This window comes from Lycorma delicatula, chromosome 1, assembly GCF_047948215.1.
Source record: "Lycorma delicatula isolate Av1 chromosome 1, ASM4794821v1, whole genome shotgun sequence".
In the NCBI taxonomy this organism is placed as follows: domain Eukaryota; kingdom Metazoa; phylum Arthropoda; class Insecta; order Hemiptera; family Fulgoridae; genus Lycorma; species Lycorma delicatula.
This window is the reverse complement of record NC_134455.1, coordinates 176441529-176467490: the sequence shown is the minus strand read 5'-3', so window position 1 is coordinate 176467490 and position 25962 is coordinate 176441529. Positions and strand designations below refer to the sequence as shown.

Genomic DNA, 25962 nt, shown 5'->3' with positions numbered 1-25962 from the left:
TTGCCAGTAAACAGTGTTGTTATTTCAGATAATGCTTCTTATCATAATGCTCAAAAAAGTCAAGCACCAAATTCAGCATTAACATGAATTCAGCTTACCATTCCATGAAAATTTGATGAAAGTTCAGTTGTATGAGACAATTAAAAAAATTAAAGATCATATGAAAACATATAGGATAGATGAGAAACTGGAAGAAGGCGGGTTCCCTGTTTTACGTCTATCCCCATATCATTGCAATTTAAATCCCATCGAGATGAAATGGTCACGAGTGAAGAACTGGGTCGCAGCTGAAATTGTACAATTTACAACAGCTGCAACAATGGAAATTTGTTATAAAAAGTTCACAGAACTCTTAGTTGAGTACTGGATAAAATGTTGCAAATATGTTAAAAAAAATGAAGATGAGTATTGCAAGCTGCAAGGACCACTAGAATAACAAATTGAATGTGTTATCATCAATTTGGGGAAGCAAGAGTTCATCAGAATTGTCAGAAGAAGACAAAAACGTGCAGCAGGGAATGATGTGCTATATATTCAGTAACTTTGTATTCTATTTGTGTATGCTAGTGCAAATTACAGATTCCATAATGAAATACAATATAAAGTGTAAAAGTTTTACTGAAAAAAGGATTGTCGAGCAAGTAAAAACAACTATAAAAACAAAGAAAAACAAGAAATACCTACATGATAAGGTAATAATTATATTTAATTTTTTTCTTATTTTAAGTATTTAAAAATAAGTTACCTAAATATTTGTGTATTGTTTTATTTGGTTACGAATTTATTTATTTTTTTATATAAATATAAGACTAAGAATAATTTAAAAATTTTATGATGTGAATTTGTTTATTGATTGAAATAATGTTTATTAATATAAAAAATATTAAAAAAAAGAGTTTATACCGTAAATCAGTATAAAACAATTAGTTAAATTAAAAAATTACTATAAGATAAAAAAAAATTATACTGTATATATAATGTAAAATTTATTCTATAGTATATATACTATCTTCCACGAGTAGCGTATTATAGCCCTGCGCTAGCTAGGCAACCATTGCCTAGATCAGTTTTGTGCCAATTCAGCTTGGACAAGCTATACATTTTGCCACAGAAGTTGGTATTACAGGGAATTTGCCAAAATTTGGATTTATTGATGGCTCACAAAAATTTCAAATTTTTTTTAACAAAATAAAAAATAAAAAGCAAATTCATTTGTAAAGAAAATTGAAGAAATTATTTCCAACATGAAATTTAAACTAAACATAAACAACAAATAGTTTACTATTTTTAACACTTGATTGCAGTAAAATTAATATGTAATTCATACAGATAATATAATTTCACAAAGCGAATTAATTAATTGCACAAAATAAATTAATAAATTAAATAATTAGAAAAAGTAAATTTGTGAAACGGTTTAATTATTAGGTCTATTTATTTATAAAACTGTTAAAAATAATTAATGTACAAGGATATTCATAAATGAATCTAGATCACACCACAATTTTCAATTGACATCACCCAGCAAAGCTAGGTCAAAGTGCTAATTGTATGAATATTGAGTAAAGCAAAATGCTGCAACATATTGCCACTCGTAGGTATCATCAGCCATAGGTGTAGTTCTCTTATTAGCAGCTGATAAATTCACTCAATATTTCAGAAGAGAAACATTTTTGGATAAAATAATAATCAAACACTATTATTATGTCATAACTTACTGTTATGTTATAAATCATGTTTTTAAATCTGACCTATTTTAAGCAACTTCTTTAAAGTTGTTCTTTAAAAGAAAAACTTTGATTATCATATCAAATACAGTACAGTAACTATTATTCATAAAACCAATATTAATATTTAAAAGGAAATAAATCCATAATAGGCAGCTAGTTTGCTTGTTGAAACATTCCTTGGGATCTAACTTCTATTTAACACTTATTTGAAGTTTCATTGAAACACTGCAAAATGTTTACAGTTAGCAGTATCAGCAAGCTTTACAATCAACAAATACTATTCTAAGGAAATATAACAAGTCATTACAGTTAATTTTTAATTTTACCTTGTTCTCTCCACAGCTGTTCATGTTTATGTTCTGCTTCTTCTGCTTCTTTAACAGCTTCCATTTTCTTTTTCTGAATCCTACGATAAATTTCTGATGTCCTTTCCTCCATTACTCTCCTTTCCCACATAGCAACTCTCTGAGAAACTTTGTGTGGCTAGGAAAAAAAATATTCTATTAAGTATTTTACCAGTTAAATAATAATAGTAAAATTTTAAAATAAATATGTAATGTATACAAAGTATGAAAACACACAATTCAAATGTAGTAACTTATATATCTTTAAATTTCTGAATCTGATTGCAAACATCAAAAACTTACAATTATATTTATTTAATTGCCTAAGTCAACAAAAGCTGAAGTTCAAAAAAATGTTCTACAATAAAAGCTTCTTGATTAATAGGTTTCCAACAATTTTTATTAATGAATACTAAAGATTCCTTTTATACATACATAAAAAGAATTAAAATATTAATGTTACTGTATAAATGAGCATTTAAATTATATTTTCACCAATGATTCATGTTATTAATATTATTCATTTGTCATTGTCATATTGGCAATCTGTTCCAATAATATGTTAGTTTTAATTATTAATGTGACAAAATAATAAATTAAATATTCAATGGCTGCTTATATAATGTTATTATGAAAATATTAAATAAAACTCATACAACAAAGAGAACACATTTACATAATAAAGCTTTAAATATGTACCACCAATCTAATCCGTTTGTATAAATCTGACAGTGCTATAGTTAGCAAACTTAAGTAATGAAACATTAATTTATAATGACCACTGGATAATCAGTAATGATCCTGAAAAATTAGTTTGACTGATTTACAGTTTATATAATTATGATACATTATATATGACAATTATAATTTGATACACCATTATGACAATTATGAAACATCATGACTATAATAATTATTATACACTGTTTGTACATTTTTTTATATTTTAAATTCTATTAATATAAGTCAACTAGTACAGAATATTGATATAAAACATATCTTACCTTAATTTTACCATGAAAGTACTTTCAAGGGATCCTGCATCCTCTATCAAGATTGAAATATTTCTTTACACAGCATATTAAAAATTAAAAATACTAAAATAATGAAAATTTTATATTAATTTATTATACGAGTGCTGCTATCTGTTGCAATTTTTTATACAACTGTCTCCTTCAAACACTGTCTGGTGGTTTATCAAATTGAAATTTTGTTTGTATTTATATTAGTAATAAATTAATACACAGTTTTCATTATTTTAGTACTTTTAATATGCACTTTAATTAAATATTTCAATCATGACTGAAGATGCAGAACCTTGTGAAAGAACTTTCATGATAAACTTAAGGTAAGATATGTCTGATCTCAATATTCTGTACTAGTGATTTATATTAATATAATTTAACAGTAAACAGAATAATATTATTCTTAAAAAGATTAATTTCAGTAAAATAATAATACAATTTTATACATAATATACATCAAAACCATCACACATGCATGCATTTGTACACAACACACACACTCGCACGCACATGTGCACACACACATTAAAACAAATAACAAATTGGAAAATATAAATTAACAAAGTTCTAAAATTTTAATAAAAAGCATGATGAAGCACATTGTCTCCTACTACCAAAATACTGCATGAACCAAGACTTCAACATAACTACATTGAAAATCTACAAAAGTAAATCAGCAACTACTTAGTTCCGACAGTCATTACTCATATACCCTCAGAATATTTCATGAAATAGCAGGACATTTTATCTTTACTATCTTTATTTGAAGAGGCTTCATGATCTTATCATTCATGTAAAGTCAGTCAGTTGGTGAGTTAAAACACGTGAACATATCTTTTTACTTCCTTGTACAAAGTAAATCCCAGAATCCATTTTGACTAGTTTCAGTATGATATCTGTACATACATGTACCTCACATAACTCAAAAACGATTAGCCATAGGATGTTGAAATTTTGGATTTAGGACTGTTGTAACATCTAGTTGTGCACCTCCACTATTGCAATTGACTAGACCAAAAGTGTCCAAAGCCCAAAATTCAAAAAATTTGATTTTTGAACTTTTTCTTAACTGTGGTAATAAGTCCTCAGCTTTTCAACAATATATCATAAGTGGTACTTATTTTCATTGGTACCAGAGTTATAACCAAATAAAATTTTAATTAATGAAATATTTGAATCTTAAGGCACATCGGTTCAAATCTGACTTCATCTCCTTTTGTTTTTATTTTATTTTATTTTTTTATTTTAATATATTGATTTATTAATTAACCTGTGATTGTAAAAGAAAACTTACACTAAATATTAATCCAATAATAACAATAAAAAATATATATATGAAAAAATATCAGAAGTAATTAATAAAATAAACCCATATCAGACTCTTTATACTCACGTTTTGTTTCATAAGAGTTAGTTGATGCAAAAGTCATTATAGAAATCAGTAAAGACAAATCTTCAATTTCACACAAAATAGGGGAAAAATCTAGAAATATATATGATTCAAGCTGCAATAATTATATGAATAATGTAAGGTGTAAAAACTTACATAAAGTTTAAAAAATTTGTTAACATTAGAAGAAGTGAAAAATAGCATCTAACTATCTCAATTAGCATCTAACTCAATTACTGATTATTTAAGAAAAAATCAAGCCTTATTTTGTCATGCTGATCTATGAAAAATGATAAATATATAACACATATTTTATATATAAATAAATAAAATTTTCTGAAAATCTATAATTTTCAGTAACTGAACTTTACAGAATATGATAAATGCTAAATGTTACTAGCACTGCCAATTATGATGTTCATAAAATATTACATTAAACTTAATACCTTGTTTAGAGATATTTCTTGAAGAACATCTCTTCTATCCACAACAGGTTGGTTATCTGTCACAATAGGAGCTTTATGGGAATGTAGTTGTAGCTGTAATTCATCAACTGAGCAATAGATATCTTCAGTACCTTCCATTGCCATTTCCTCTTTCTTATTTCCTATATCCAACAACTCTGTCAGCTCAGCTTCAACTGAGAGTCTATTTAATAAATTCAAATTAGTAAGTTTCACATTAATAAAACCAGAAAAGTTTCATTATTATAAAAAATAGGAACAAACTGTATTAAACACCTTAAAATAAACCTTGCCAAAAAGTTGATTTCTGGTTTCTTTCTATCTGCAAACATAGATTGAATGCTTGGATGTTTGAACCCTGGAAACGGATGGGTTGTTTCATTTTCAGTGATATGTTCTAGTCAGATTGTCTAGAACCATAGTTACAGCACTTTACATACAAATAGAAGCTTCTAAATACTTCTAAAAAGAAATTTAATATTCTCTTAGCAGATTAATTCAAACACAAACTTGTTCATTGAAATACATAAACATGATGTGTAATGCAAACAAACAAAAACTTATTTTTGGAGGGTTTGACAACTCACTTGCAACTACTGCTACAACACCACCAAACAAATCTAGGATTGTCAGCAAGGAGCTATTTTTTTTAATAATTATCCGTTGTCATAAGTACTGAGTTATCACTAAATCACAATTAACAATGCATTAAAATTTTTCAATTTCTAAAATACCATTCAAAGATCAATTAAAAAAAATTAATTTTCTGCAAGTATTGACAGAATGTGTTTGTGATAAGCAGTCACAAAAAATTTAAAACACAAAGATTTTAGGTAGATTTCATAAGAAAGCCACCTATTGTAATTGGTACCATGATTTGACTTCTGGAAAATTTTGACGTAAAAAATAGCAACCTTGGTCAAATTCGTTAATGGGAAAAATCATACCATCGTGGTCAAAATAGGGGTCTTTTTTGAAGAAATAAAATATCGCTATAATTTTCTTATTAAGTAAAATATCGAATTCGTTTAAAGTTCCTACTAATCTCTGAATAAGGGCCTAAAACTTATCTAAATAGAGTATTTTGATATCACCAACCATTGGCACCAATCATTGGAGGTGGAAAAATGGGTTTTTGAAGATAAAAAAAAAATCATACCTCCCTTAATAGCCACAATATGGAATTAGTTTAAAGTGATCATTATCTCTCAAAACATTACCTAAAACTTTTGTTTGAAACCAGTTTTTGATATGACCGACCCTTACAGCAAGAGATGACCAAAATGTTGCTGGAATTGTAAGAAAATGAGGGCTTGTAGTGTGCTAAACATGTGAAACTTTTTTCACATGCAACCATTGTCATATTGAGTAAATTTGAAGTTTTCCTTAACTTTAAAGTGGAATTTTTTTTATCCCCTACTTAGCACCAGTGAAATCTACCTCCGCTGTCCAGTGTGCCAAAAGGGATTTTTTTAATCTATTTTATATACAAATTTAAATTTTCAAAACCATAATTTTTTGTTACAAAGTTAACATTTTTGGTAGAGTTATAATGTAATTTTTGTGCATATTCAGCCAACTAACCTATACAGAGTTTTTGTCTCTGTTATAATGAACTCAACTAAATTTTTTTAAAAACAAAAACATAATTTCAAACAAAAGTTGGTGCAAATTTTCTACATAATTTTTATTCTTAAAGATTTTTTGGTAAAATTCATCCTTATCAAAGTAAACACTTTGAAAATTTAAAATCTTAATTTTTCAAAATATAGAAATTTTATATGATCTACAGAGTGGGCGAAAGTCCCTTTACACTGTAATAAATCTAGCTGAATCAGACACTGATTGACGCCTTAGACCAATCGGCTACAGCGACTCCCTAACTTAATCAGACACTACTGCTGCCAGTTCTCACCACTGATATTGCTCTCTGCTGGTAAAGGTGGGGAGGATAAGTCATGGAGGAAATCATTTAGTGCATTATTCGTGGTAAGATAACCTTAGTCATAATCAAATGTGGAACAATGGCAGAAATGAGTACATATACTGCCAAAGAGCGTTTTAAGCTTTTGTGTGGGTCTACAAACATCCACACATTGGTAAAACATTGTACAACATTATGAATGATTTCTTTGCATTTTGGGAAATCACCATCATCACAGCAAACATCACCTGACATGGTTGAAGAAGGTTTTATCAACAGAAAGTGTTTTCTTGATGCGCCACACAGTAGGAGGCTGAGTACTCAAGCTGAGATGTGGGCTCCAGTGGATGCATCGAATCAACAATCACTAGTGAAATCAACAATCAAATATTCTACAGTTAGGCTTACCAAGATCAAAGACGCAAGACCATATGGAATAAAGGACTTGAAAGTTAAAGGTTTTTGTCCAGCCACAATCAATGAGTTGAGTGACAATGACCTTGATCAACATGTTCATGTATGTCGGTTATTGCTTGAACGCTTTCTGAGAACAAACAATAAAAAGAATGTCATATTCTCAGAGAAGTGTGTGATTTATCAAAGTTCTTGTAACCAAAATGTTTGTTTCTGGGCAAAAATCAATCCTCATTTTTTTGAGGAAATCGAACACCATCTGCTTCATGTTATGATCTGGACTGGCAGCTGAACATATACTTGGTCCTTAATTTTTTTATGGCGTAGTTAATCAACAGTTATCTGAGAATGATTGACAAGTGGTTGTTAGCAGAATTAATGGCAAAGAGGATCACTGACATCATTACATTTAAGCAAGATAGTGCTCCAACATATTTTGCTTTGAATTTCCACAGACTCCTCAATGAAATTTTTTCGAATCACTGGACTGGACGTGGGTCAGAAGAGTTACAGTCTCTATTGCCTTGGCCAGCAAAAAGCCCTGATCACACCACACCTGACAATGCACTCTCTGGTTTTGTAAAAGAAGAGATCTGTGAACACAGATATATCAACAACATGCAGCTCCAAGAAGCTGTTTGGTCAGCATTTGAAATGATCAACCCCGATATGCTGCTGCAGATGAACAACCAGACATGGAGGCCCATAAAGATGTGCTTTGAAGATGCTAGAACCCACACAGACATTTTAGTTCCATAGAGGTAAGCTGCACCTATCCTAATAATTTCATATGCTCTTTCCACTCACCCCGTATAAACTGTAGACATGTTTATCATGTATATAACAGATTCCAGAAAAATGTCAAGTATGTTTCAGCATAGTATAATAGTACTTTACAGCAAATAAAGTAAATTTAATTTTCATATATTGCTTCCATTAAAAAATGAAATAAATAAAATACCATCATAACAGATTGGGTTAATTAGAACCGTTAGGTTCCTACCTAACTACCTAGGTGTTAACCACAAAGAAAATGGCTTTTAGAAAAAGCAATGTGTTTCACTTGTGTACAGCTATTTAAAGTAATATAGGCTAAATTATACAGAAAAAATATATAAATGCATATTATTACATACAGTGCTCACATTTGAAAATATTTTTTTTTCTTTCACAAGTGCTTTCGCAGTATGTTCTGCTTAAGGAGAATTCAGGAATTCAAGGAGAATTTAGGAGAATTCTCATTTTGATTGAGAGTAAAATTGAAGTTTTAATAATATATATATATAACACACACGCGCACTCACACACATTAGCATGCAAAGTAATCCGAACACAGGGAATTTTTTTTTATTTCTATGTTATGGCTACACCGTTTGACCACACCCATTCTTTAAGTTGTCTGTGGAATGTAAAGTTATTGATCTTTGGTTATTTAGCAATTTTCATGTTATAGTGTTTTGTGAAATTTTATTTAATTTTTTATTAGGAAATCATATTTCAGTATTTTTTGTTCTGTATAAAATGATATCAGATAACCATTCAGTATGTAATAATGGACAACTAAACCCCAAGAAAGCAGTCAAAAATTATTTCTCTTTCAGACCATACCAGTATGGCATGTCAAATAGTTTCTGAGTGTGTGATTTAACTACGGACAGTGAATGTTATTTTAAAACAATTTAAAGAAACTGGTTCCTTTCACCTTAAAGGAAAGGCAAATGGGACCATAAAAGAAAAAACTACTTCCAACACAGGATTAGTTATTAGTGAGAAAAAGTAAACTTGATCAAAAATTACCTGCTGTGGACTTAAATCAAGAATTAATAGCCAGTGGAACAGATTTACACTTGACAACTATTAGACACCAACCTCTTGAAGCTGGATAGTATGCTCGTCAGTCAGCTAAAAAGCAGCTTTGAACACCAGCAATGTGTAAAATAAAGCTCTTGTGAGCCAAAGCACATACTAACTAGACCAAAGAAGACTGGAAAAATGCTATGTTTTCTACAAGTTGCATTTTTATGTTCAGGAACAAAGGGTTCCATACGTTAGAAAAGCATCAGATGAAAATACGTCACTGGCTCTTATCTAACAATCAGTTACACAAACTAAGAAAAAATGTTTTAAGGGTTGTTTCACATTTGAAGGCTCTTGTTCATTACTTACGTTCTTTGTATGTACTTGTTCTTGTTCTTGGTACGTTGAAAAGTGATAGATATATAAAGATTCAGAAGGAAACAGTTGTGATACAACTTCAAAACAAATTCCCACAAAGAAACAGTGTTACAATGAAATTTGGTGTCATGCCATACTGCCAAAAAAGTGGAAAAATTATTTGAAGAACAAAACAATAAAGTATTCCCGTGGTCGGGCAATTCCTCAGACTTAAACCAAAATGAAAATCTTTGGGTTTACATCTTTTTAGATAAAGGAAATGAATCAAAACAGACATTTATCCTAAGAAATAATCACGTCCTGTATATCTTTGTTAATGTAAACATTGTGTATATTATACCATAACTGTAATAAGAAATTGTCATTCTTTTGATTAGTTTTCTTATAAACATTGTGAGATTCAGTTTAATTGTGTACATTCAGTTCATGTAATATCTAAATTGAAATATTTTCTGTTTGTTTCGCTGTAGTAATGTTTTTCAGTGTACTGTACTTTATGAGTTTTTGCATGTACTTAATTTTAATCGAACTGTGTACTGTGAAAAATAAATATAATTGATAATAGAGATGCGTCGTAGTTTTGCAGGAGAAAAAAATTGCAACCTTTGGAACTCTGAGAAAAGGGGAAGTCTGTTAAGAAAAACTGTCCTTGAGTTCGAGGTTGGGGAAACTACAGTAAAGGACTGAAAGAAAAATAAAAGGAACATGAAGGTTTTTTGTTCCAATGTATCAAGTGAAACACCTTCTGCTTTATCAGGTCACTGTACACTGAAGAAACTAAACCTAGCAACTTTGGATAATGCTTTACGGTTATGGTTTGTTCAACAAAAACATAAAAATAAGCCTTTGTGTGGCTCAAAATTCAACAAAAAGGTTTAAATTTAAATCGGTCGTTTAATGTAAAATGAATTTTACTGCAAGCAAGGGATGATTTACAAATGGGAAAAAACAACAAGGTGTTCACAATTTATCAATTTGCAGATAAAAGTAATCAGCTGATCAGTTGACTGCTACTAATTTTTCAAATCAGTTAATAAGAATTATAACTGATGAAAATTTGGTGGCTGATCAGATTTATATATAGATGAAACAGGTCTAAATTACAGAATACTTCCACATAAGATGTTTGCTCGACAAGCAGATCTAAATGCACTGTGTCATAAATTTCTAAAGACATGATTACTGTTGCAGTTTGCTAGAATGCTTTGAGATCACATAAATTACCACTTTACATAATAGGAGAATCTGTAAAACCTAGGACTTTAAAAATATAAATTCATCATAACTACTTGTTTATTAGCACACACAAAAATCTGCTTGAATATACTCCTTTTTATTTCAAAACTAATTTTATAAGTGAATTCGTTCCAAAAGTAAAACTACTGCTAAAATCAAAAAATCTTCTAGGAAAAGCCAATCTTCTATTAGACAATAGGCCTGGTCATGCATCATATGATCTCAAACACGATCAAATTAAAGCCACATTCCTGCCAGCAAATGTTACAAATTTAATATAATTGATGGAGCAAGGTGTTATAGCGTCAATGAAAAAACTATACAGAAAAAGGTTTAATTTTGGAACAGTCTGACAACAGTAATTTTGATATAATACAAACTTTAAAACAAATTATCACCAAGGATGTTATTTACATTATAGAAGGTATATGGAATGAAATATCTGAAACCACACTGAAAAGATCTTGATGAAAAATTTCAGTAGTCACAAATGATTTTACACCCAGCATGGGATAAGATAAACTCTTATCATTAATGTGACAAAAACGAGGGTGCAGAGTCGCTGACAAACAAGACATAATTGGGTGGTTAAATGAAGAGGAAGATGTGGAATAATGAAGAAAAAAGTGACAATGAGAATGAATCTCCATGATGATCAAGAACGAAAAATTTCTCATGCAGAAAATCAGGATGCAGGAGAAACGGCCCTGCAATATGTTGAATAGCAGCTGACTCATCTCCAGTCCATGTTCTGAATCTGAAGAGATGGTGGGATTATGCAGATGACAAACGCAAGATATTATTATTTGTTGGGATTATTAATTTTTGTTTTAATCTTATTAAAACAAAACATTAAACAAAAGAAAATGACAGATTTTTTTCTTAGCTAACAGGGTTTTAAACATAACAGTAATTTTTTACTACACATATGTAGTACTGAATTTAGTTTTACATCATTGTTTAATATAAAAATTTTATTTCATTTAACCTATTGATATGGGAAAAGTGTAATTAGCACCTTAATGTAGCACCTTAATGTATGTGTGTATATTCAATACTAGACATGTAATTTTAATAGATGTGAAACTAGCATAATCTTAATTATAATTTTATAACTAATCTTATAATATGTGTTTAATTTCATGATCCAAATGGGGTTATATAAAAAATATGGTACATAGTATCCATTCTTAATACTATAGGATTGTACTGCAGCTCATTAGCTGCAGTTCTATTAACTGACTTTTCGGTTATCCGACTGTGACTTGATCTGATTCAAGTCAGTTAAAATAGAGGTCACTGTTCTACGATATTAGCAAATTGTATCAGAAATTATATTTTTCTAAATGAACTTACTTTTTATCTGATCTCTGTTCAGATTAATTTGCACGCTACTGTATACACATAATTTATTTAATTTATCTATGCAATGATACCTGCATATAATACCTTTCAGTAAAAACTAAACTTTCAAGCATTTTTTACCACAATATAAAGCATCTGCCTATCGTATGCTTGTTTTCCATCCTATATTATGTTTAGGACAATGTAGTAATCATATGGTAAACACATGCTTATCTTTTAAAAATGGACTACATGTGAGTTGATCAATAATGAAAACAAGTTAGAAGGGATCAACAGCCTTTTCATGAACAGTGATTTATTTGCAATAATAATAACCATAAAAATGATTATGAAAGCAGCAAGTCACAGCAGAGAGTACAACCAACATGACAGAAAAATACATCATGCAGATAATGAATCTTATATGATGTAAATGTTAATTATAAGCATATCACAATTAGTCACAACTTCCTTTATATCAGCAATTAACCTTTTTTACATCACTATGATTGAAATTAACTAGTTATACCAATCTAATCAAAATAACTATACTTTAATGTAATAGCACTTGTGCGCATACGCGAACACGCATACACACACACACACACAATCAGACAAACAGAAATTTGTAGATTAGTTAGAGACTTTTCCAAGCTTGTGAGACAGTTCAATTGCATGCTTAGATGTGTTTGCATGCACGTGCGCACATTAAAACCAGTTTGTAGTTCATTTACGGACTTTTCCACAAAGCCTATGAGACAGGTTAATTACACTGCTTAGATGATGAAAAATCTAAATCTACTCCAAAATGTTTACAACAAGCATCCCTAACACAAACTAACCACTTAAATATTATCAAGGTTTCAAAATCCATAGCATAATGTTACAGTTTATATTTATTAGTCACTTACTGTTAGTAAGATAAGCATATTTTTTCTTTAATTTGATGGAGATTACAAATTTAGGAAAGAACTTCCGCTAGAACTCATATCACCCTATTCTCATTTCCTTTGGTGAACACTTAATTTTCTATAAAAAAATAATTTCTTATAGTTTAAAACCAGCCATCCTAAAACTGAAAATTTTCTCTTGATGACACACCAAAATAGACTGGATAAAATTAACTACATGTAACTAACATTATTTTTAATTAACCAGTACTAATAAAAACAAAATTTTTTATCCATTTTTATATTAAGTATCCAATACTTTCTTCATTTCTCACTTTTTAAAAACAATTTCATCAAATTAATTAAAAAGTTTCCATATTTTAAGACATTTTAATCAATAACAAACAGCATACAGCTAACAGAATCATTGGCAAGCAGTAAATGAATTACTTTTCAAAATGAATGAATAATCAAATATTCATTTTATAGATTGAATATCCAAAATTTATGTAATAAATATTTATTTAATAATAAAAGCTATGAAATTCAGTTAGCAAATAATTAATAAGTATCAACTAATATAAAGGAAGTCTAGACACATGACTAAAAGTCTTACACTGACTAAAAGAAAAAGCATTAACCTGAGTTGTTCTGTTTCCTTTTCAGCTTGCTTTCGAGCAGCTTCTTTAGCTTCTTCTTCAAGGATATCTTCTATGCTTTTATCATCAGGGTGTTCTCCCATAACCCAAACCCATGGTTCACCATCTATACCCATCAGAAATTGCACCTTCTTCTTGCAACCACCGCAACCTCCTCCTCGATCTGAAACCCATTTACAATTCATTATATTCATGAAAAGCTCTGATAAGTATACATACAATAAATTGTTCTGCACAACTGAAAATTATACAAATACATTATTGAATAAACAAATTATTAAACTGAGAAAAAATGAATTGTGTAGAAAAAAAATTCAGAAACTTTCAGAATATCTATTTTATTTTTAAACAGTCATTAAGTTTATTACATCTTTTACTAAAATGAAAGTGGAAATAGAATCCAGTTGACTGATTGACAATAACCAATCATAAAGTAATACACATCAGAGCTGAGGAGAAAAGAGTGCTATATATGTACAATCATGTTGCTGTGCCTACTAGAACAAAAAGAGGCCACTTTTACAGAATTTGAATGAATTAGAGAAAGAAGTCAAGTGTAGCAATTATTACTGAAGCTTTTGAATTAAAAATCATAAAATAAAGAAAAACTTCTCTGAACTTCATATGTGACCAGGAAAAACTTTTTTATTTTAATATATATAACACCTATTCCATCATCACACATTTTAAATTGCACAGGCAATTTATCATGTTGCTAAGGACAACATACTTAAAAAATAAAATGTTTATTTAAAAACCACATTAATACTTACAAAAAAAGGAGTACCAACTGTCAAGAAACAAGTTAAAAAGAAATTTCATATTATTATTTTTGCTATAATTTATTTCACAAGTGTGCAGAAAATCAAAACAGCAGTATGATAATTCTAATTTAATTTAATTTAATTTAGCGCAATCCATCCGAGAGAAAAAAACACTTCTCTTTACTTTTAACATAAAACTGAAGTAACAATTACAAGCATAACTTGTAATAGAAAAATTAGAAAATTGTGATAAAATGATACATTTATCTTAAAAATAAAAATTTTAAGGAAGTATGTTACCGCTATATTAAAATTTCATCAAGTAAAACAGAAAAAATATTTGTTGCCTCAATGTATTTCTTCAATACTTGATAAGCTTCTGTCTGTTGAACAACTGTCATTGTTTCCTAAATTTATTACAATATCTTCAATAATATTTTCACAATAATATTTTTCTTTAATTACATGTTTAATATTTTTTAAACCACTACATAAAATTGTCACCATTCATTTTATCTTGATAATCTTGGGAAGATCTGGATTCAGATACACATAACCAGCGTTCATAAACCCATTTTCACTTCCTACGTGCGTTACTATTAATCATTTACTTTTTCCAGCCAGAATTTTCACATCAGTTGACAAACCTTTCATAAATTAAAGAATAATTGGCGCAGGTCTCATAAAAGGTACAATGAAAAGGGTATTTTGTGTCTAATAAATTAAGTCAGTACATGTCAATGATTAGAGAACTGCTTTTTAACCTAAGATCTTTTTTTTCTACCTCCAGAACCACTGTTAGGTATTGCTTCAGAGGATGAGATGAATGATTTGTAACGTAAGAAAATGCCATGCCTGACTGGGATTCAAACCTAGGGCCTCCAGATGAAAGGCCGAGAAGCTACCACCTGTGCCAACCTGAGGCCGACTAACCTAAGATCTGCTCTCGCTCAAATCTGGCTCAGATCATCAGAATATTATACATTAATATATGTACATTAACACCCAGATAATACAACCATCTCATTGAAGAAAGAGTTAAAGGCAATTATGATGTTATTAACAACATATCCCTTTGTGCATTAGCTATAAAGAAGATGACTCTACCAGCCCAGTAGCCCTTCAAATGATAAAACGAACCTTTGATTTATGGTACAACGTTTTAATTACATAAGTTCTGCAAACTTCATCCCTTGTAACTAGACAGTCCAAAGCTCTTGAAGTATATCAGAAACTAGCATTTTGGAGGAAAAATAGATATTATAAATTCCAAACAAAATGCCAGCAGTTGAAAACCATGTAAAAAATTAGATTCTGTAAATCACCACAGATAAAGAATGCCAAATGTAGAGTCTATACGTTTACAATAGATTGACTCAAATCAAATATACATTCTTTATTATTTTTATTATAAAACCATGAAGAATAAATCAAACCTCTTATCCTAATCTGAAATTCTCTATCAAAACAAATGCTTCAATAAAACCTTTATGGTACAAATAATTTCTTTTTCATCATTTTAATACTTTAGATTATTGACATTATATTCATTAGAAGCAAAAAAATACTAACTAACATTTTCTGAAAATATCATATAAAATTTATAGCACTAATTTGAGGAATCATTTATAAACATACTTCATTCTCTGTACTGAAATATGCTGACATAACAATACAAAAGGGCAAAACAACTATTGATAACAAATTTCTCTAAAAACAGCATAAGTGGTAACCCATCAATACAAACTGTCACGTGGTTTTTTTGTTAGATACTATGATGTACATGACTGAAGAAGTAAGGTTCAGAGTGCAGGAAGGTTGGTGTAAAATTTATTAAGGTTGGTAAGTGTAAGATTATGATGAGATACCACAATAACCCAAAAGTGTAAGGAAATAGAGTTATATTGTATGATTGTAATGTTTGATCTATGGGCTGGAGCATGGATGACTACAAGGGGAGAAAACAGTATAATACTTGCAACGGAAAAATAATTTGTCGAGAATAGGACTGGATAAGGTCAGTTCACATTAAGAAAGATGAAGTACAGTAGAGAAAAAGTTATGAAAAGCTTACATGAAATATTTGGAAAAAAACTCATTTAGGATAAATAAATAATATCCAGAAAATACTGGAGTTGGTGGTAGCTACAAAAATTACTAGGTAGACTAAGAATTTGGTGATTTGACAAAATGCTGAAAGGTGTTGAAACAAAATTTAAATTAACTAATAGTGTATTTGACGAACAATGGTGGAAGAACAAGAAAATGAATAAACACAGATTCATTTCACAACCCATGGATTTAATTAAAGGAATATAGAAAATACTTAAATGTTGTTCTGTTTTACGTTAACTTGTATAAGACTTATTTACTAATAGCATTACGGTTCAAGAATTCTTTTTACACAAATCAACTTCAGTGATAAGCTGAGTACTAATATTTGGGTCACAGTTCACACTAGAAATTATAACAAAAGTTAGAGTATATTTTATATTATATTGAATTCAACTTTTTCTAGCACTTTCCAAACTAAAAATGGCCAACTTGTATTAATTGACCAAAAGCAAATAATATACAATAACTTTTTGATAAGAAATTTTCTCACACTTTTTTAAATTTTATTTTATTCTCTTAAGCAATAAACAATGGATTATGGCTGACATGAATTCATATGGCTAAAAATATATAAAAAAACTAAAATAAAATTTTGTGCAGTTCTGCGCAAGAAGACTTTACCTTCAGGTCTGGGTCGGTCTGGTTGCTGTTGATCCCATATCTTCCAACGACGTACTTGCTCTTCTCTCATACGGCAAAATAATGTCTGTTTTTGAGATTCATCTAATTCTGCAAGAATCTCAGGATCCACCCACATATCTTGCAAGATCTGTTGCAACATTCTGAAAAAAACATTCATTGTACATTAATAATGCTATCAAAACAATTTTAAAATCCTACTTTTTAAAAAAGAAAAAATATATTTCATCCACGCATTTGCATGATACAGCCTGAATTTTTGTAAGACAAAATATTTTACCCAATTAAAAAACAGTTAATTTAAAGATAAATTTTCAGTATTTCTGCAGAATCTTTAGACTAATTACAAACATTATACTGGGGTTGTAGTTTTTTTTGTACACTTACAGTCTTTCTTATGTACTAATGGTTGTATGGATGTAGGTATCACATACTTTATATAAAGTAAGCGGTTATTAAGAGGATACAAATAACCCACCAGGTTGGTCTAAACCTAAACCTTAGATTAGTCTCGTCATCGCAAATCAGCTAATTTCAAAGTTGAGAATTCTAAGATTCAAATCCGAGTAAAGGCAATCACTTTTATATGGATTTGAATACTAAAGATCATGGATACTAATGTTCTTATGATGGTTCCAAAGGCTAAGCAGAAAAAGAAAGAAAGAAAGAGAGAATTACACTTACCTACAAGTGTGAGTGTTAAGTAAGAAATAAAACACAGAAAATTCATATTACTGAGGTATATTTCTTGTATTCCTATTACACTTTCTTAGTTAGTTTCACCTGGTTTTGAACAGTGGCAGCTCATACCTAAAATTAGTGGGGGTGCAGCTCCAGAGAATTTTTTTCTGGGCCGTTTCAAGGCCATGGTTAAAGTTTTCTGCAAAATAAAAGAACCAAAAAAAATGAATCAGGTAGAATAGCTGAAAGGAGGATCTAATTCTACACTTTATCACATTCAAGAATATGGTACACGGTTTTTAAGCACATTGTACTTAAAAACCGTATTCATTTTAACTAAATAAATAATAAAATGTCAATACAGATAATATTTATTAGTATTATTAGATAATAAATTAATAGAATATCTGCTTAAAAACACTACAGTCCAATGGTGCCTATTTAAATTTCTGCAGTTAGCACTGCGGGAGTGATAGTGTTCTCTCTCCCTTGCATGCAGCTTCCTACGTGCACATGCACACAACAGCCAAACACCATGCCTCTGAAACTGTGAAGTGTACAGTTCCATACAATAATTTCTGCATATTTTTCATGAATGGGGGATGGCTACTGACATTAAGTTTAAGAATTATATATTGTACAAGTATAACGAAAGAATTAAGGACAAAAAGCCTCATTATATTAAATGTTATCGACAATATCATGTGGAAATAGGGGTATTCCAAGTGCCTGTATGCGAGCCGCCACTGTTTTTGAAACAGTCCCAATAATAGACCCACTGGACAAAGTACAACAATGTTGAGGTAATTCAAATGCAGTTAAAAGTTATTTTCTTTTCATCTAAATTATAAAAACATTCCATCAGAAAATCCTTTGGAACTCATTTTAAACAAAATCTAGTGGACTTTTATAAAGCAGTTTCAGTGTGAAACGGAAAAGACAACGGTGTCAAATCACACTTTTCCTGCATGATAATCATATGCAATGATCATGATTTTTTTTAACCCATCAATTTTGTTGCTTGCAGTGTTCAAGGAACAATCTTACTATGTTTCACTGAAATATCACATAATGAAAGTTTACATAAAATATGCAGAGCTATAATGTCATTTTAATTTACTGGATGGATCTGTTATCCAGTTAAAAACTTAAAGGCACACAAATAAAAAATAAGAAATTTTTCCTATCTTTTTCTTCTTTTTCAAAATAAAAAATAAAAATTGCGTTTTTCTTAATATAATGTTCACCTGAATTACAAATACGAGATGTGATTGGAAAGTTTTAAGACAGATGCCAATAAGAGGGTAAGTTTGCCCATCGGTGTGGAAGGAGAAACATGTTTTGTTCTTGAAACAGTACTGAAAAGATCAACGCGAAATCTTTGTGCGGTAATAAAGAGTGGCATCCTGATGAGTGAAGACATGTTTTCGGTTCTCGGCGAATTATTGATTTCACAAAATAGATGAATAAACGGAACTACGAGTTTGTGTCAAATTTTGTTTGAAAACTAGGAAATCAGCTTCGAAGACATGAATTCTTAAATTCGGGAATTTATGTCTTTCGGGAATAAATGTCTGAACAGATCAAATGTTTTTATCTGGATTCAAAAATGGCCGCGAATGGGTCTGACCGGTCTTTCATCTTAAAAAAAAAAAAATAATGTGAAAGTTCGCAATTTAGTGCGCTCTGACCGAAAACTTATAATTAGGAAAATGGCTGATAAACTAAATTTAAGTTTCTACGCGGTTCAATCAATTTTAACTGAAAATCTGAACATGCATCGAGTGTCCACTAAATACATCCCGAAATTGTTGTCTGACCAACACAAACAATACGACTTGAACTGTCCCAAGAACTGATAAATTGGGCCAATAATAATCCAGTATGTTAAACAGGGTAATTACAGACGAGGAATCACGGGAATCTTTGGTTTATGGGTATGACCCAGAAACAAAGGAACAATCATCACAGTGGATGGATTCCAAATTCTCCATGATCAAAATAACTGCAAAAAAGTTGGTCGAATGTGAAGACAATGTTGGAAGTTTTCTTCAATTCTACGGGTATCATGCATTACAAATTTACCCCTAGGTGGCAGACAGTCAACCAAAAATACTATAAAAGTACTTGCCTTTGCGCGAAAATGTGCAGAAGAAAAGGCTGCACGAACATTACCCCCGCTTGTTGTTTTAGGGCCCTCTAAGTCATGAAACGCCGAGAAATGTAAAAAAATACCACTCATTTTTTGAGTGATTACCATACTTTCCTTATTGCGGCATAGCAGATCTAAGATTACAAAAAAGTAAAAGGGCCCCTTCTTGTGAAAAAAACAAATAAACATTCAATCGATTTAATAATCAATATCCATGTAATCAAGTTTGTTATTAAACTAACCGGTTGCTAAAGAGAAGTGAGAAAAATTACGGTTTTATATTTTAATACTACTAATATGATTTACCTTACATCATGTTAGGATGGTGAATATTATTTAACTAAAACATACAGATATTAATAGTACTGAACTAAGAAATTTTCTTTTTATTATTATAGGAAACCACATTTTACACAATAAATGTTACAAGTTGTTCTCCGACAGTATCTCATTTTGCTTGATTTTTGTTTATTACATTCATAGCTTAAGCCCATTACTGAGAAAGTTTTCAACTATTTACAAATTATGACTAAATTTTAAATCTCATATAAATTGTAGCTATATATTTCTTTTGTGATAAGTAGTTGATTTTTTTAATTTTTTTTCTTGGAAAAATTTTTCTCTTACAACTTTTAAACGTAACTAAAATAAGGTCGGCACGTAACAACTGTTGCTAGGAGTAACTTTTTCTTTTGACCCCTATATTTCATTTAAAAAATCGTACCCAGCTAAGTTGTACGTAGTTTTATTCATTAACAAGCTTCCTTTCACCAGATCATACGTTTGTCGGTAAACGAGTTAGCCTAACTATAATTAGGCTACCGTTTTCTAGAAATTATCGCAACCATTAAATCTGCAAATACAACATGTTTATTTGTAAAAGAAATTACAATTTTATTCTTTTTAAAAATGGCGTAAATGAGAAGATTCAGTTTGTTAGAGAAACGCAAAATTTTGTTTAACTTGAAAATTAATTAAAATTCATTAATATGTACGCTAATAAAAAAATATTTAATATCTCTCAAAATGTAATAAACTGTTAGATAAAACTTTTATTTGGTCCAGTGATTTATGGTATAGTGATAAATAACCCGCTAACACGGAACAAAAAGTCTTGTAGGGTAGCGGTTAACAAAGCTAGTGACAGACAGCAGCCTTGACAGTCTAAGGGTGTGGCAGTCAACGGCTGGCTGGTAAAATTTATATTTAAAATCTGATACAAACAAAGAAGTCCGTCACACACAATGCCAACAGCATGTCATGCAAAGAAACACAGACCCAGCAGCGCTGGTTAACGGCAGAATTAACTTCCACATGGTCTATTTCCGTAATACACTACTTTAAAAACAAAATATTATATTATGAAGTAATAAAAACATTACTTCACAGTAAATCACGGTCAATTAAATTTTAATAAAACATTAAGATGAAATATTGTTCGTCACATATAAATAAAAAATAGATATTATTATTTAAGGTTATACTAGTCGCATTATATATTTGCCGATCAGTTTGAAGCCTTATTATAGATTTACAGTAACGATTAAAAAAATAGAGGTGGTGTTATATTATTTCCCAATCTAATTTCAATTAACTTCAGCAATTTCATTTCATTGCTCAAATTTGTCTTCAAAAAAAAAAACAAAGAAAAACTAAAGAATATTATTTTGACTACTTTTTAATCTACCTTGACTTCATGCATGTATATAGGGCACGCAAAAATTTCCCAACATGTATAATATTTGTGTTTGACTAACGATATTCTGGTTACGGGCTGCTTTTTAAGGAACAACTATTTCAGTCTGAAATGATTATTTTTAACAATTAATGAAAACCTTTTGGCTGGTTTGATAAACTAAATAATAAAAACATGTATATTAAAAAGAAATATGAAAGAAATCATCACAATGTCGAAAATGACGAAATATCAAGATAAAGTAATTTTTAAAACAACTACTGCAGGAGGGAAAAATACAATCTTTACTTAATAACATCAGTTATTTCTGTGATAGTTACGAAGAAGTCAAAAAGTAGAATTGAAAAAAAAATATTTTTATTTTAACTTACATAAAATACATTTTTTTACAACTTAAACCCTTCCTAATTCTATTCATTAAGTCCATCTTTTAATAAGCTTCTGAATTCCTTCCTAGAAAAAGCTTTTTGATCTGGTGTGGAAACGATTTTGGACATCTTCCCTGACAATCAGAAAAAATGATCCCTTACATCTCTTTTTCCAGAGGGCCAAAAAGATGAAAATCCCTTGGACCCAGGTCAAAACCTTACGGCGAGTTGTTCAGTAGCTCAAAACCGAGATCTTGAAGGCAACGAATTGCTTTGTTGACCTATGAAGCCCATTTAAAAGTTAACCACACTTTTTGATCGGTAGATCAAAGTAATTTAAACCGCTAAATGTGATGTAAATAAAAACTGACCCTTCCATGTACCAGATTTTGTCATCTGCTTTCCTACGGACATATGAGTTTCAATCTTTTATCGAAGGAGATTTAAATATATTTCCAGACTACTTTGTCTTTCTTTATTTTCGCGTTCAGATGAGGAAACCATGTCTCACCGACAAATACTAGCTGCTTCAGAAATTAGTGTCTTCATTTACATAAATTTTCAAAAGCAGCTGAGAAATTTCTAAATTCTCTGTCCGGATATCTTCACAGTCGGCGTATAATCAACGAGCACAAACTTTTCAAACTTTAAAAATCGTGGACGATTGAAAATGCCGAAACATGACATATTAGACGGTTTGCAGCTTCATCAACATTATTAAAATTATTCACAATTCGTCGATTATCGTGAATCATTTTTAAATCGCTTCGATATTGTCACTATAATTTGAACTGGAAGGCCTACCTTCCGTTGTTTATCGCAGAGGGTAATCCTACTTTTTTAAAGCAATCAATCCATTCGTAGATCTCGCTTCCAATCAAACAACTCTCATGGTATCGCTGCTTAATTCTATCTGTCCATACTAGCTGCTTCATTTCAACCCTTCTAAATTAAAAAAAAAAAAAATATCACTATTCGCATTTCTTGTTTGGTGCAATCGAGTAAAGAAGTACTTATTTAAATTGACATTTAAACACAACTTCAAGCACCTAACAATTAATGAAACAATACCTCCAATGAAAAAAGGATGTATGAGGTTATTTATAACACAACAGACAGTGTTAAAGATACATGATGGAAGGGAAATAAAACTTTCGCATTACTTTTTGGCTTTACCTCGTATGATTAGCGCTCATAAAACACTTAAGCAATCTTATCATTTTCTAAGGAGTTAGGTAAACCATTTTTATTGTTTTCCCTTTTTTATGGGATATATTGTTGTGTGTTCACGGCTCGGCCAGGACACTGAGAGACTAACAATTAAAAATTGTTTATATAAATAATTTATTAATTTAAGAACATAGAAAATAAGGCAAATCAATAATAATAATGATGATTATAAATGAAAATAAAGGACAACAAACAATAATAATAATAGTAATAAACACAAAAATAATAATACTGAATAACAACCTAACAACAATAATAAACGTCAATAAACGTCTTATGATTGACTCGAAAAAACGATCCTGGCAGCAATACGTGTCATCTATCGACAGAACCACCACTGCATCAGATGTTTGGAGGAAAGTGAAGGCGATTTGTGGGCGTAAAAATTTTGCTCCCATAACTAGCCTTCAAGATGAAGATGGAATTAAGGATACTCCAAACGAAATAGCAGAGCTATTGTCCAATCACTTCGAGAAGGCCAGCAAAACGGCCAACTATGAGGAAGGTTTTCGAACCAAAAAAGAAGAACTCGAAGGTCTATTAAATGTTAGAACTGAGTATAATTACTCATATAATGTACCATTTAAAATGGAAGAATTCGTGAAAGCGTTGGAAAAAACAGGTAACACAGCTGCTGGTCCGGATGAAATCCATTATAATATGATCAGGCAGCTGAATACCACTGCAAAACGCAGATTATTAGAACTTTATAATCAAATATGGCGGGATGGAACGTATCCGCAGCAGTGGAAAAAAGCTCATGTTGTTCCAGTACCAAAGAAAAATAAAAATTTAACAGATCCCAATAGCTACCGTCCTACTTCTTTAACGTGTGCTATGGGAAAAATATTTGAAAAAATTATTAATAATCGACTCGTCTGGGTTTTGGAAAAAGAAAACCTGATATCACCGTATCAAGCAGGTTTTCGGCAATACCATTCTACCACTGATCAAATGATCAGCTTAGAGGACGTTATATATAACAGCTTCATTAAAAGGAAACATTGTGTCGGAGTCTTCTTTGATCTTCAGAAGGCTTTCGATATGACCTGGCGTCATGGTATAATGCTCCAGATACATGAATGGGGCATTCGTGGCAATCTGCCTATACTGCTCAGCAACTATATGTATGACCGTAACTTCCAAGTACGCGTCAACAATGAATATTCATGTGAAAGAATCTTGGAAAATGGCATACCACAGGGTTCGCCGTTGAGCGGTACCTTGTTTACCATTGCCATTAATAAATTGATATTAGCCATTCCAGTAGAAATCAGCAAAAGCGTCTATGTTGATGATCTGGCAATTATGTATGCCAGTAACAAGACTGCTATGGTGAGGTACAAATTGCAACGAGCGATCAATGCTCTAAATGAAGTTGCAAGGAATAACGGATTCCAATTCTCACCAGAAAAAACGTGCTGTGTACACTTTTGTAGGAAGAGAATTCCTCATCAAAGTCCTGCGTTGACAATTGATGATAATCCAATACAATATAAAGACAGCGTAAGATATTTAGGACTAGTATTGGATAGATCCCTTACATGGGGATTACATATACGGGACTTGAGTGATAGATGCAAAAGAGCCCTAAACATTATAAAATGTTTATCGAACTTAAATTGGGGCTCAGACAAAGAGACATTATTGAGATTGTATAAAGCATTGGTTCAATCTAAACTAGACTACGGATGAATCGTATATTCATCCGCTAGAAAGTCGCACTTAAGAATGTTAGACGTAGTTCATAATAGCGGAATAAGATATGCAACAGGCGCTTTCCGCACAAGTCCGGCGGCTAGTCTGATGTCTGAAGCCGGAATAATGCCACTACATTATAGAAGAGAGATCCTTTTGTTAAGATATGCAGCAAATGTATGGGCTTTCCCTGCTCATATAAATAATAAATTGTTTACGAATCATCCTATGGCTGCAGTATATAAACATCGTCTATTATGAACTATATGAACTGGTCTATTCCAGACCAGCCGGAATTAGGCACCACGAATTAAGAAGAAAATACGAAATTGCTATACCAGAGACACTAGCAATTTCTACTAGAGAAATACCGCCATGGCTCTTGCCAGCGGTAAATACAAGTTTGGATCTCTCTCAAGGAGAAATAAAAAAGAAACCAGCAGTGATCATCCAACAGGAATTTTTGGCAACCGTCAGTAGTTACGAAGAACATATTAGAATTTATACTGACGGTTCTCAAACCGAACATGGTGTTGGATACTCAATATATGTAATTGGAGAAGCCCACTTTTGGAAACTGCCAGATGTGGTCAGTGTCTACACGGCAGAACTCACTGCAATTCAGCAAGCTCTTCGCTACACTGAACACTATTGCGAAGAGAGAGTGTTAATATGTTCCGATTCTTTAAGTGCACTTGTCGCAATTCGGAACAAGAACATTAAGGATGTCCTAATTGCAAACATCCTGTCCATTTTACACGTTCTAAAACAACGAGGACAGCGATGTGTATTTGTATGGACTCCGGGGCATGCTGGTATTACAGGTAATGAAATCGCAGACGAAGCTGCCAGAAAGGCAACAGTCTGCGATGATTTGGATGCATTTCCTGTAAGAGTGGCAGATGTTAAAAACCGTCTAACAAACATAGTAAAAAACAAGTGGAATGCTGAATGGAGGAGTTTAAATACAAAATTAAACTCAGTAAAAACTTCTCCTTATAAATGGAAAAGCGACTTTAAATTG

The 25962-nt window shown here is 30.9% G+C and overlaps 1 protein-coding gene across 4 annotated transcripts in view; it reads right to left on the bottom strand.

Annotated features, from left to right (window-relative positions):
• LOC142325699 (SH2 domain-containing protein 4A-like) overlaps positions 1-25962 on the bottom strand; it is a 176898-nt gene that overhangs the window by 15643 nt on the left and 135293 nt on the right. For 3 of the 4 annotated variants that reach the window (XM_075367738.1, XM_075367731.1, XM_075367750.1), the window contains 4 exons: positions 17096-17256; positions 13578-13758; positions 4936-5137; positions 2057-2213 (listed from right to left, as the gene is read on the bottom strand). In XM_075367738.1, the coding sequence (XP_075223853.1) occupies positions 2057-2213; positions 4936-5137; positions 13578-13758; positions 17096-17255 (700 nt within the window). In that variant the 5' untranslated portion in view covers position 17256. Of the gene's footprint in view, positions 1-2056; positions 2214-4935; positions 5138-13577; positions 13759-17095; positions 17257-17797; positions 17820-25962 lie in introns of those variants that run through there. The other variant, XM_075367744.1, reaches the window with a different exon arrangement.